At 42.7% G+C, this 14,819-nt stretch overlaps 1 protein-coding gene across 6 annotated transcripts in view; it reads right to left on the reverse strand.

The window, feature by feature from the left end:
* Positions 1 to 14,819, reverse strand: part of CTIF (cap binding complex dependent translation initiation factor) — a 206,806-nt gene that overhangs the window by 109,695 nt on the left and 82,292 nt on the right. For all 6 annotated transcript variants that reach the window (XM_060761239.2, XM_060761236.2, XM_060761238.2 and 3 more), the window contains one exon: positions 13,628 to 13,703. In XM_060761239.2, the coding sequence (XP_060617222.2) occupies positions 13,628 to 13,703 (76 nt within the window). The remainder of the gene's footprint in view (positions 1 to 13,627; positions 13,704 to 14,819) is intronic.

Raw genomic sequence — 14,819 nt, forward strand, 5'->3', positions numbered from 1 at the left:
TGACATTATTTTAACAGGTGAATATAGCACTGAACGAGACATGTAGAATAATCACAGGATATCTTAAACCTACACCTGTTGATAGACTCTATAACAGCGTTTCTCAACCTGTGGGTCTGGACCCCTGAGAGGTTGCGAGGGGGTGTCAGGGGGGTCGCCAAAGACCATCACAAAACATGTTGGTCATGGGGTTCTGTGTGGAAAGTCTGGCCCAATTCTATCGTTGATGGGATTCAGAATGCTCTTTGATTGTAGGTGAAATATAAATCCCAGGAATTATAGCTCCCAAATGTCAGTCTCCCCCCCCCCCCCAAAAAAAAAAAAAAACAACTCCACTGGTGTTCAAATTTGGTCATATTGAGTATTCGTGTCAAGTTTGGTCCAGATCCATCATTGATTCATGTGCACAGTGCTTTCTGGATATAGGTGAACTACAACTCCAAAACTCAAGGTCAATGCCCACCAAACCCTTCCAGTATTTTCTGTTGGTCATGGGAGTTCTGTGTGCCAAGTTGCTTCAATTCCATTGTTGGTGGAGTTCAGAATGCTCTTTGATTGCAGGTTAACTATAAATCCCAGCAACTACAACTCTCAAGGGGGACGCCAGGATGATTTGATGTTTTGTCATCCTTGTGGGAGACTTCTCTCATGTCCCCGCATGAGGAGCTGAAGCAGATAGAGGGAGCTTATCCGCCTCTCCCCAGATTCGAACCTGTGAACTGTCGGTCTTCAGTCCTGCCGGCACAGGGGTTTAACCCACTGCACCACTGGGGGCTCTGTCCAATGCTATGAAACCATGGGAGTTGTAGTTTTATAAGGTCTTTAGCAGGGCCGTAGCCAGAAAAAAATTCGGGAGGGGTTGAAATTTTCAGGGGGGTTGAAAATTTTGCGGGGTGGGGGGTTGAAACCTGCCTTCTAGCTCACGCTGAAGCAAAGAGCACAGCAGGGAGCAGAGCAGCCTTCAATAGCCTGCAGCTCCGCCCCTGTCAACCACCTCCACCAAGTCTGGCCTCCTTAATGAGAGCATTCAACACACACACACCCAACTTGGTTGCTTCACTACATCAGCTATTGCTGCAAGTAATGACAGTGTGAATAAATTGTCAATATTTAAGGCCTTGCATGGTCTGGGGCTGATGTACCTGAGGGACTGCCTCACCCCCTACCAACCCCAGAAATCCCTCCGTTCTGAGGACCAAGATCTATTGGAAATTCCCAGTGTCAAGACCTTGCGTCTAACAGCAACCAGACGCAGAGCCTTTACAGCAGTGGCACCATCACCCTGGAATACTCTGCCACCTGAAGTCCGTGTCTTGCGGGACTTATCAGCTTTCCACAGGGCATGTAAGACATATCTGTTTCGACGAGCCTTTGAACTCTGATATTGCTGTTTTTAAATTGTTTTAAATTGTTTTTAAATTGTGTTCGATTTCAGCCTGTTCTTGTAAGCCACTCCGATCCCCAGGGGAGTGGCAGCATATAAGTTCAAATAATAAATAAATAAATATTTGCTTGAGATAGTGCTTGTAGTTCTGGAGGGACTCTTAATTTTTTGCATCTCATAGACTTAGCATGGGGATTTGGTTAACCAGTTAAAATTCATGAGTAAACTGGGGTTTTTTTTAAAAATCTGAAACATTTTTGGGGGGGGGGGTGAACCCCTAACCCCCCCCCCCCCTCGCTACAGGCTTGGTCTTTAGCCTTCTCTGCAAAAGACTGCTGGAATTTCATGAAACTACAAATCCATAACACTGTTTCATATCAATAAAAATGATGTTCGAACCACCTCAATTCTATCATGCAGATGCACCCCTAATCTACATGTGGAATGGCGTATTCTAGGGATTGCGATAAAAAAAAGTGAACGTTTCTAAACTCTGCTCCGCTAAATTCTCCTTTTAAACCAGACGTGCAAAATGCCGCGTGCAAAGTTTTTCTTACACGCCTGGGCATCCTATTTATTGAAGCCGAGGCCTTAGTTTTGCATTCGAGGCAGAAATAGGGGCCCCAGACTTTTTGACCACATTCTACAATAGCTCTCAAGTGCTTACCTGCCTGCTGCAGACAGGAAACTAGCATTTTAAGAACTTCTGGTCTCGTATATTGTATTGGTTGCTATTTTCATAACATCAGAGGAAACGCTTAAGAAAGGTAGGGGGAAGGGAAAGGGGCCCGGAGAGTGACTCAGTGAGTCAAAAACCCATTTCGGTCCCAGCAGGAAACATTAACCCATTATACTACCCAAAAGAGGATATCACATTAGCACTGATTTAGCAAGGCGTCTAATCTTTAAAACGCCCAGGAGGCTGTTGTTGTAAAGCTGCCCATTGCTAACGTAGGATAGCAACTTCGATCATAGCTTGAAAAACTATAAACGAGAGGAGCTCTTAAAAACCGAATTTAAAATAATAATAAAATTGGATTTGTAGCAATGTATAAATACTGAAATTATTGGCAACAGTCATTGATTAACAATATCAAGTCTGCCTGAGGGGAAAAAAGACTGTAACGTGAGGGTAACATCACTAATCAATAAACTGAGATTAGCATTTTGCCCCAATAATATATTCTGTTGTGTTCTGAAAATAGCCATGTAGTACATGATTTCATTTTCAGATCCAAAGATATCAAAGATTGCTTTTAATTTTAATTTAATCTGTGAACTCAAACAAGTAGGATCACTGCAACAACTCCAGGTCTTCAGTTAACGTTTTAGTGGTCATCCTACTCCTTCTCAATGTCCACATCTGCGCTATTCACACCCAGATCCTCAGTTTTTGGAGCTCTGCTGCATCACAGCTTGAAGAAGAGAGTATGACATGAAAGCAATGAGGAGTCAGTACACCAAACCCACTTCCAAACTCACTTCCTCTGTTTTTGTATGGTCCAACTCCTTGATAAATGGAAAGGGTATATTAACTCATAATCATGAATTTATTGTGGTAAAATTGCAGCATGAGGCATTTCATCACTATTGCTGGAATATACAGAATTAGATTGATTGGACATAACATATATATATACATTAAGTCCAGTCATGTCAGACTCCGGGGATTGGTGCTCATCTCCATTTCTAAGCCTATGAGCTGGCATTGTCCATAGATGCCTCTAGGGTCCTGTGGCCAACATGACTGCATGGAACGCTGTTACCTTTCCACAGAAGTGGTACCTATTGATCTACTCACATTTGCATGTTTTTGAACTGCTAGGTTGGCAGAAGCTGGGGCTAACAGTGAGAGCTCACTCCACTCCCTGGATTCGAAAATTTTTCAAAGCTCCTATGAAAGGAAACATATTTAGTTCCCCACAACCTCTGAGGATGCTTGCCATAGATACAGGCGAAACATCAGGGAAGAATGCTTTAGAATATGGCCAAATAGCCCTAAAAACCGACAACAACCCAGTGATTCCAGCCATGAAAGCCTTTGACAATACACAGCACAAGTTTGTTTTCTGCAGCTCTTGGAAGGACACGGAGCAATGGATTCAAATTGCAGGAAATGAGATGTCACCTAAACATTAGGAAGAAATTGTTGTTGTTAATACCCCGATTTTTCTATCCACAAAGTAGACGGTAAGAGCTGTTTGGTGTATAATTGGAGTTGGTGGAGTCTCCTTCTTTGGAGGTTTTTATGCAGAGGCTGGATGGCATTCTATCATTACGGCTTAGACTGTGTGTTCCTGCATGGCAAAATAGGGGCAAAACTGGAAAGACCTTTAGGTTTCTTCCAGCTTGATGAGTCTATGAAAATCTACCCTACATTCATCATCATCATCTAGCCATCTCTCTAGAAAGCTTCAAAAGGACAGTCAGGTTTCTTCTCTACAGACTGGGTGATTGGAAGCACAAGTAAATGTCCACCACTTCTTCTTTAGTCTTCTCCATCATGCTAAGTAGAAGTACACACATGTATTCTGGTTTGATGAATAACCAACCAGAAAAAAAATAGAGAAAGGGTTGGAAATTCAAATCATGTACAGCCCCTCATGTGTTTTGTGCATGTATGTGTTTGCATTGTTCATGTAGGGAAAACCCCCCCATTACAACAGCTTCTAAATTCTTCTGAAATACTTCAGTTGTAAAATCCTCCAATGGCAGCAAGAATGGGGAAAGGAGTTCCAGAAGTTAGGAGTGGCTATCAATAGGGCCCTATCTTGTGTCTTCCAATGAGTTTCCGGTCGCAATTCAAGGTACAGATGATTACCTACAAAGCCCTAAACGGTTTGGGACATGCCTATCTTCGCAATCGCACCTTCCCCTATGAACCAACACGAGCCCCAAGATCATCCAGGGAGGCCCTCCTCTTGCTTCCACCTCCGTCTTAGGTGCAGTTGGTAGGGATGAGGGAGAGGGTCTTCTCGGTGGTGGATCCCCGGCTCTGGAACTCTTTTCCTAGGGAGATCAGACTGGCACCTACCCTGTCCTCCTTCCGCAAGAACCTAAAAACATGGATGTTCCATTGTGCCTCTGATTAAGCAGCTCCAAAGATTTGGCCCTTTAATACCTAAGTTCTGGCACTTTAGCATGGCCCTCCACTCTACAATCCTGACATTATAAAGCCCAAGGACATTACTCTCCCATCCCTGCCACTGATTTTGCACAAACTCAACCCTCTGAACTCAGCACTTTTATTGCTCATGTTTTCATGATGTTATGTTTTATTTTGATATGTTTCTATTTGGTTTTGTTTTGTTTTGATTTTATAGCATAACTCTGTGCTCTCTGGGCTTGTCCTTTTGTAAGCTGCCCCTAGTCCCTTTGGGGTGATGGAGGCGGGGTATAAAAATAAAGTTGTTGTTGTTGTTGTTGTTGTTGTTGTTATTATTATTATTATTATTATTATTATTATTATTAATTTGAAACACAACAAGATGAGTCCACAGCAGACAAGATATCTCTGCTGGCTGTTGTATTGGATCATACATCAGACACTTCCCAAGTGTCTAGGACTGTGTGATGTATCAGTGAATATTGTATGCAAATCCCAGTAAGGTGGCCTTTTGTAGCTGACCGATGGTAATTTTGTCAGCGCCGATTGTGTTTAAATGTGGGCCAAGGTCTTTAGGCACGGCACCCAGTGCACCGATCACCACTGAGACCACCTTTACTGACTTGTGCCAGGTTCTTTGCATTATTATTATTTTACTGACACAAAAACACAGTATGTCACAGCAAATGAGAAAGATATGCTGATTTCGTATCACAAAATCACAAGTTGAACACTTCCCAAGCGTCTAGGGCTGTGTGATGTATTTTCGAATGATGCGTGCAGATCCAAGTAAGGTGGCCTTTTGCAGTTGATAGGTCGTGATTTTGTCAATGTTTGTTGTTGTTGTTGTTGTTGTTGTTATTATTATTATTATTATTATTATTATTATTATTATTATTATTAGAAACACAACAAGATGAGTCCACAGCAGACACTCTGCTGGCTGTTGAATTGGATCACACGTCGAACACTTCCCAAGTGTCTAGGACTGTGTGATGTGTCGGCGAATAATGCGCGCAGATTCCAGTAAGGTGGCCTTCTGCAACTGGCAAATGGTAATTTTGTCAGCGTTGATTGTGTTTAAGTGCAGGCCAAGGTCTTTAGGCACTGCACCGAGTGTGCCGATCACCACTGGGACCTTTTTTACTGGCTTGTGCCAGAGTCTTTGCAGATTGAGCTTTAAATCCTCATATCGTGTCAGTTTTTCCAGTTGTTTCTCTTCAATCTTGCTGTTACCTGGGATGATGATGATGATGATGATTATTATTATTATCCAGCCATATCTGTGAAGAACCTCTCCTGAAAAGTTCAGGCACTGGCAGCCTCATACAAGGAGGTACAATCTACCACATATCGTGGACCTAAACCTATAAGCTGAAGAGCTAGTGTTGTCAATACATATAACTAGTATGGGAATATTTCCCTGTAAGTCATAACCAGAATGGCATACAGGGGAGCTGTTGGAGTTGCAGAGAAGTATGGTCCCTATTTTCCACCTCATTTAACATTCTGGATCCAGCTCTTTTTTTACACCTGGCATTTCCAAACATTCTTCAAAAGCGGCTCCATGGAGAGGGCATTGAAATAATCCAAACAGGATGCAACTCGGGCATGTACCAAAGCCGGCATCTCCAGGCCAAGAGATGAGAGAGAGAGAAAGCAATTAGGAAAGAGCTAAACATCCTGATGCCAGGACCAACCAACCCCACACCTAAATGCATTGCAGTTCCAACTTTTCCACTCCCTTTCCACAAGAGACGGCATAATTGTAGGACACGTCTGCAAGGCTCTTGCGTTGCTACTTTCACAGAGACAGGGATCCTGGCTAGGTAGCCTGAGGTCAGCCGTGAATGTTCAATGGGAAAAAGGAGCGCGCCCTGACCCTTGTTCAGGATGTGTATAGAAATGCTACGCTCATACACACACTATATTTTGCTATTTGGAAAAAGTGACACTCTGCTGCTTCCTCTCCATGGAGCCCTGTTTAGCTAAGGCGCTCCATGCCAACTATGGCTGGATCTCCCTCTGTCGAAAATGTCACACTGCCCTCTACTGCTCTGTGAAATATCCTTCCTGGAGGGAAAAGAGGGAGATGTCCTGCATTTTTTATGGAAACCGGTTTTGTTCAAACACAGAGCAGAAATAGGACGGAAACCGCTGACAATCCATAGAATGGTCATCACATAATTTTGGGGAAGAGTTATGGCCTTCAGGAGCTTAGGGAAATAGCTTTAAAAAGGAACAGAGAACCCATCTCTAGTTTCAGTCTACAGGAGGAGACTCTCAGTTAACTGGAACTCAAGCAGCTGGAGTTCTCAAGCAACCAGCAAAAATATATTAAAGAAATAATGCATTCTTTAGGCTCATAATAATGATATTCAATAAAGGAAGAATTTACCAAGTTGTTTTTATAATACAGTAAAACTGTGTTACAGTAAGTTAAGTTTGTCTTTATTTGCCTTAACTTGCTTTTGATTACTGTATTTAAATATTAATTCTATGTGGAATAAGTCTTTTTGGGTCCCATATAGGAGAAACATACAATACAAATAAGTAAATGAGTACTTTCCTCACCTACCTCAAAAACAGTTCAATACCTATATCACAACACATGGTAACAGAATAAATTACGGCATAAATTGTATTAGGTTCTTGTGGGTTTTCTCGGGCTATAGAGCCATGTTCTAGAGGCATTTCTCCTGACGTTTCGCCTGCATCTATGGCAAGCATCCTCACTACCTCTGAGGATGCTTGCCATAGATGCAGGCGAAACGTCAGGAGAAATGCCTCTAGAACATGGCTCTATAGCCCGAAAAAACCCACAAGAACCTATTGATTCCAGCCATGAAAGCCTTTGACAATAAATTGTATTATTTTTAGCACAGTTAGGCACTGAAGTTAGATTTACATTGCCCTATATCCCAGGATCCAATCCCAGATTATCTGCTCTGAACTGGATTGTATGAGGCTGGATCTACACTGCCCTGTATCCCAGGATCTGATCTCAGATTATCTGTTCATTCCAGATTATCTGGGAGTGTAGAGTCATATAATCCAGCTCAAAACAGATAATCTGGGATTAGACCCTGGAATACAGTGTAATGTAGATCCAGAAGAGAGTGGGATAACAACAACAACAACAACAACAACAACAACAACACCACCACGCTGGAGCCAAAGAGTATTCCTTCTCGGTTAAGTCTCAGTTTTTCAAAGTAATTGGAAAGGGACAGCAAAAGAGGCAAGTTACTTCTAATTAAGGATGCATCTACATTGTAGATATTATGCAGTTTGACAGCATGTTAACTGTCATGGCTCAGTGCTATGGAATTATAGGATTCATAGTTTGGTGAGGCATCAGTATTCTTTGGCAGAGAAGGTTCAATATTTTATTTATTTATTTACCCCATTTCTACCCCGCCCTTCTCACTCCCGAGGGGGGACTCAGGGCGGCTAACATAAAAACAGTAACATTAATTATAATCACATAGTCACATAGCCGTTTCCAATTGTAACAGTTCTGTGGTCTGGGTTCAGTGCCTAAAGTGCTGCTGTGCCCACTAGCCAAAGGCCTGGCTCCACAACCACCATTTTAATTTTTTTCTAAAAGAAAGGAGGGAAGATGTTGATCTAATCTCGCCAAGGAGCGAATTCCACAAGTGAGGGGCCACCACTGAGAAGGCCCTGTCCCTCATCCCCACCAGACACGTTTGCGAAGCCAGCGGGACCAAGCGCAGGGTCTCCCCAGTGGATCTTAAATTACAAGGTGGAATGTAGGGGGAGATATGTTTGAACAAGTAAGCTGGGCCAGAGCCGTATAGGGTTTTATAGGCCAAGACCAGCACTTTGAATTGTGCTCAGAGGTGGACTGGCAGCTAGTGGAGCTGACATAACAGGGGAGTGGTGTGCTCCCTGTATGGCGCTCCAGTGAGTAATCTGGCTGCTGCCCGTTGGACTAGTAGGAGTCTCCGAACAGTCTTCAAAGGCAACCCCACTTACAGTGCGCTGCAGTGATCTATTCGGGATGTAACCAGAGCATAGACCACCGTGGCCAAGTCAGACTTCCCAAGGTACGGACGCAGCTGGAGCACAAGCTTTAACTGTGCAAAAGTTCCCCTGGCCACCAGCGAGACCTGGGGTTCCAGGCTTAGCGATGAATCCAGGATCACTCCCAAGCTGCGAACCTGCATCTTCAGGGGAACCTGCATCTTCAGGCTATGCCCTGTTCAGCAGTCCCATAATTCCATAGCATGAAAGGTAAAATTGTGTCAAACTGCATTAATTCTACAGTGTAGATGCACCCTTAGTTACAACCCTAATACAGTTCCATCTTTGCTACTAATTATCACCAATCTCAGGTCTAAACTGTATGTAGCTTTGCACAGTAAACTTGGCTTTTAACAGGCAACAAATTATACTCTCCTCCTCCATCAAAATAAAAACAGGCTTCTTTATTGTCTTTGTTGATAATCCCATGCATAATTGTGAGGTTGGCTCATAAGGTAGGTTTTATAGAACTGAATTAGTTCTTGGTAAACAGTGGTGGGTTCTAGGTGGTCTAGTTAGTGTGTATCTGCTGCCCCCTGCTGGCTCCCAAAGTGAAATAAAGGCAGTTAAGCTTTGTTTTTGTGTGCCTTCAAGTTGTTTCCAACTTATGGCAACCCTAAAGTGGACCTATTTTGGGTTTTTCACTGTATGTTGTGTGTGTGTATGTATGTGTGTGTGTGTGTGTATATATATATATATATATATATATACATACACACACACACACATACACACACACACACACACATACACACACACACACACACACACACACAAACATGCATACATATGCACACACACGCACACACACCAAATATATATATCTATCAATAAAGATCAAGCAAGTCATCTGGCTAGCCTGATCTCTTTATTGATATATATTTGGTAAATCAACCCCCCCCCCCATTTATTTATTTATTTATTTCAGACATTTGTACTCCGCCCATCTCAATCCCCAGGGGGGACTCAGGGTGGCTTACATCTAGCACAATTCGATGCCATTACATATAAATAATACATACAGTAATACATATAAAACACAGTAAAATAATTACAAAATTAATTTTAAAATAAAAAAGTACAGTGATAAACAATACAATAATACTGGCTGTCTAGCCTTGTCTAAAAATGAATTCAGCAAACACAACACAATTGGAAACCTATCCATAGTATATTTTCCATTGCATTATCATCATTGTCATTGTCAGTTATCTGCAAGCTACCTGAAGGCCTGGTCCCATAACAACGTTTTTAATTTTCTCCTGAAGGCGAGGAGGGACGCCACTGACCTGATTTCACTGGGGAGGGAGTTGCACAGGTGGGGGGCCACCACTGAGAAGGCCCTTTCCTCGTCCCCGCCAAACGTGTTGGCACCAAAGGCGGGGCTGAGAGCAGGGCGTCCCCAGAAGATCTTAAATTTCGAGGTGGAACGTAGAGGGAGATACATTTGGATAGGTAAGCTGGGCCGGAGCTGTATAGGGCTTTGTAGGTCAAAACCAGCACTTTGAATTGTGCTCAGAATTGGACTGGCAGCCAGTGGAACTGACATAACAGAGGGGTGGTATGCTCCCTGTATGTTGCTCCAGTGAGTAGTCTGGCTGCCACCCATTGGACTAGCTGAAGTCCACTTTAGGGTTGCCATACTTGTTCTTGAGAAACCTACTCTCTCCCATTTCGCTCCCAAACCAATTGCTGAGTGATCACTTCTCAAAACTTCCCAGGTGCCTACAGCAAGCAACTACTCTAAGTAGGTTTGTGGATCCCCTTCTCCCTTTTGGAGATGGCAAAAACACTTACCTGTCTCTAAACACCTGACAGACAACAGCAGAGTGGCAAATATAAGCTCAGGGTTGTTGTAGGTTTTTCGGGCTATATGGCCATGTTCTAGAAGCATTCTCTCCTGACGTTTCGCCTGCATCTATGGCAAGCATCCTCAAAGGTTGTGAGGTCACAACCTCTGAGGATGTTTGCCATAGATGCAAGTGAAATGTCAGGAGAGAATGCTTCTAGAACATAGCCATATAGCCTGAAAAACCTACAACAGCCCTGGATTCCAGCCATGGAAGCCTTCGACAATATAAGCTCACTTCGCAAAATGTGTGGACAGAGGCTGGGAGCCTAGATCTGAAAGTTTCTATAATAGCTTAGTTACTGAAATCAAGGCACTTTCTGCCTACTCCATCATTTACTGGCTAGCTGCTCTTGTATAACTTTCTTGAACAGGTATCACTTGCTAAAACACACCACAAACAAGAAAAGCCCACCATTAAAAGAGTGTCTATTAAACTGTCAACAGCACTGGGGGAAAAGCTTTTGATGCTCAATGATTTTATTTCCTTTCAAAGATGGGAAAGGACACATATGTCACCACTTAATGGAGTTCACTCATATAAATGAGAGCACACAGGGCTCGCCAGCAATAGGACCCTCCATTCTCTGCGGAGCACAACAAGATGGTTCCCTTAACACTGGTGGCCAGCAGATGGCAAACTATTGGTTTGGAAAGAGCCATTCTGCTCCGATTGAACTGCTGCAACATAAAACGGGTTTTGAATATAGCAGGATTGGTTAAGGGTTGTCTCATTTAGATATTGCTGGACTGCAGCTCTCTGCTGCCTAGGGCTCCTCGGAGTTACAATCCAAAAGCATGTGTAGGGACTAGGGCTGGGCGGTTTTGTTTCGTTAATTTGTAATTCGTTAAAAATTCGTTATTTTTTTTGTTAACGAAGCGATAACGAACCATTCTGGAGCAACTTAAAAACAAAATGAATTTTTCAATACGTTTCGTAAATGCTTCGTATTTCGTTATGTATTCGTTTCGTTATTGGTTTGAGGTCATTTCGTTATTATTTCCACATGTCTGGGGCAAGTTTTATAGTTGTTTTTTGTGTAGTTAGTGAAAAAAATTATAATATCACACCAACAGTCAACAACAGAGGGAGAGGGAAGCTTCAGAAGTTCCCCCTGTCCCATTTGGAGGTTTTTTAGCGTATTGCGCGGTCGCGTCCGCCATTAACGAATCAATTCGTTATTGTTTCGTTATTGTTTCGTTATTGTTTTGTAATTTTTTTACCATTTACGAAATTTCGTAAATATCGAACTTTTTTTTAAAAAAAATTCGGAATTCTTTTAAATATCGAAATGCAAAAAACCCCAAAAAACGAATCGATTTTAGAAACAAATTTTTCCATTGTTACCCAGGCCTAGTAGGGACACATCCCCTGCCCCACTTCTGGAAGATAGACATCATGAATTCAATGTATTGTCGAAGGCTTTCATGGCCGGAATCACTGGGTTGTTGTAGGTTTGTTCGGGCTATATGGCCATGTTCTAGAGGCATTTTCTCCTGACGTTTCGCCTGATTCTATGGCAAGCATCCTCAGAGGTAGTGAGGTCACAGATATAGACTGAAATCAGATATAGACTGTTGGATATTCCCCCCTCCCCGGTGCCATCCCCACTACCTCTCTTTAGACTATGATCAGATGATCTCGTGGGTTGAGTTAGGTTTTAATAACTACTTGTATTGCTTTTTAGTTTAGGTTTTAAATTTTGTTGAAGTTTGAAGTATATAATCCCCTGGGTTTGATGTGAATGTACGGGACTGGGTCCCCCTGTTATGATCTGGTCATGGATCGTAATAAAGTTTACTACTACTAATAAGAATTGAGTGTCATCAGAATATTGGTGACATCCAACTCTAAAACTATGGATAACTGTTACCAGCCATTTTTATACAGGACGGTGAAAAAGCTGAGTCTTAAGGGAGACACCCCTTCAGGTCAATGGCCATGGATTCAAACATGAATCCCAGAATCACTTTTTGTATAAAATACATATTGAACTGGATTACATGGCAGTGTGGTCTCGGATAACTCAGTTCAAATTATCTGGATTATCTGCCTTGATATTCTGGGATATATGGCTGTGTGGAAGGGCCCTAAGTCTGTCCTTCCAAGAAAGACTGGGACCAACACCAAAACACTGCACCCAAGACTATCTCAAAGAAATGACTCAGGAGAATACTAGTACTGAAAGATATTGAAAGGTTCAGCAGCATCAAAAAGGACACAATCCCCCTGTTCAGTTTCCTCTTCAGGTCATCCACAAAGGAGACCAAAGCTGTTCCTGTCCCATTTCATCCAGGAATACCTGGAGCTATGGGCACCACCAAATGTTCTAGGACCTTGCCGGGAATATCAAAGACTGGCTAGTACTTATTCCGTGTTTGTTTTTTTTATCTAAGGTGTCCTTTTTTTTAGTAAATGTCTCATCACAGTTTCTTCCAGCAGGATTGAACTCTGACTTGCTGCAATGAGGCATTCACGACTTCTTTACCCACTTAACCAGTCAAGTGTTGGCTGATACCCAAACTGGGGATGGGCTGGAGATGTCACTGCCTTGGTCCTTTCACTATTGGTTGCTACTTCCTGGCAGATGTCAGACTTAAATCAACAACTTAAATCAAGAAATCATTTTCTAAGATCTACAGAGACACTCACTGAAACACCTCAGCGAGTGAGAGTCCAAAAGTGGCAGGCTAAAACCTAGAACCTCAATCCATGGCTCATACCAAATGAGAGATTCCCTCCTGGGCACACAGAAAAATGGACGACTTGGAAGACGCTGAACAGATTGCGTTCTGGCACCATGAGATGCAGAGCCAACCTTAAGAAATGGGGTTACAAAGTGGAATCCAAGACATGCGAGTGTGGAGAGGAGCAAACCAATGACCACCTACTACAATGCAACCTGAGCCCTGCCACATGCACAATGGAGGACTTTCTTATAGCAACACCAGAGGCACTCCAAGTGGCCAGCTTCTGGTCAAAGGACATTTAATCAATTACCAATACCAGGTTTGCAAACTTTGTATGTGTTTGTGTGTTTGTTTGTTTGTTTAATGCAATACAACTGTTTGGTTCGTTCCTGACATGATAAATAAATACCAGTCAAGTGGCGGCTGGCTCTCTGCTGTCCAAGTGTCCTGCTCACATCTTCAGGTTACATACAACTGACATGTATGCATTTATCCTGCAATAAATGGGAGCCAAAATTACACCCACTGCACCTGTATCAACTTTGTTTACCTGCCAGGCTGGAAGGACTTTCCCAATGTCGTTCAGGTTGATTCCGTCTCCATCCTCACATTTTCCTTTTCCAATCCTGAGTCAAGAACAAAAGGAAAATTAAAAACTTGTGCGAAAATGGAATTGCACACTGGCTTACAGTAAAAGGCTTATGCAAGAAGAAGTAAAACAGGCAAAGGACTCTCAATGATGTGATACATAGCTGCCGCTTCCTGACAAGATTGCTTGGTCCTCCTCTCCAAGCTCCAGCTTTTATTCTTGTGTCTTACAATCTATTTTATTATTGCTCAGAATGACAAGAAGCATGTCAGTTTCACATTAAGACAAGCAGCGATGTGAAATTGATACTACTCTTCAATGAAGCAAACACTCCTTTTTGACATTTATGCAGCAAAAAGAGCCCAGTCTTCCTTACACCTAGTGTCATCCAGCTATTCTCATGCCTTCTGGGGATGATGGGAATTGTAGTCAACATACCGGGAGTGTACAAAGTTGGTGAATGCATATACTATTGCAGCAGGGCCTACAATACTTCTACAAAGCTATTCTTGCTGCGTGCCTCCAAATAATTCCCAACATAATGCAACCCTATCATGAGATTTTCATAGCAAGACTTTTCAAAGGGGATTTGGCTTTGCTTTCTTCTGAAGCTGAGAGAGTGTGATTTGCCCAAAGTCACCCAATGGGTTTCCACAGATGAGTTGTAAGGCAGTTTGCTATTGATAGCTACTATCCCCACAATGCATCAGAGAAGCAAACTCAGAGACATGCCTAGCAAAGTCATGGTTAGGTTGACATTTGAACTCAGGATTTGTAGTTAAGACCCAATAAGTTAGTAACCCAGAAATCACTTTATTGATCTACTTTCTTCTTAAAGATTATTCTAATTAACTACAGCACACAGGCATATTTGCTGGTCCAGTGGCCTGAAAGCTGGTCTTTCTTAAGTTGCTGCTGGTGTGAGAGAATTAGCTGTCTGCAACGACACTGCCCAGGGGGAGTGTCATTACCATCCTGTGGGAGTCTTCTCTCATGTCCCCACATGGGAAGCTGGTGCTGACAGATGAGAGCTTACCCCATCTGGTGGATTTGAACCGCCAACCTTCAGGTCTTCAGGTCAGCAGTTCAGATGGCACAAGGGTTTAACCCACTGCACCACCATGGTTCCGTAATATTGAAATAACCAAGCAGC

The sequence above is a fragment of the Anolis sagrei genome, chromosome 2, assembly GCF_037176765.1.
Source record: "Anolis sagrei isolate rAnoSag1 chromosome 2, rAnoSag1.mat, whole genome shotgun sequence".
In the NCBI taxonomy this organism is placed as follows: Eukaryota; Metazoa; Chordata; class Lepidosauria; order Squamata; family Dactyloidae; genus Anolis; species Anolis sagrei.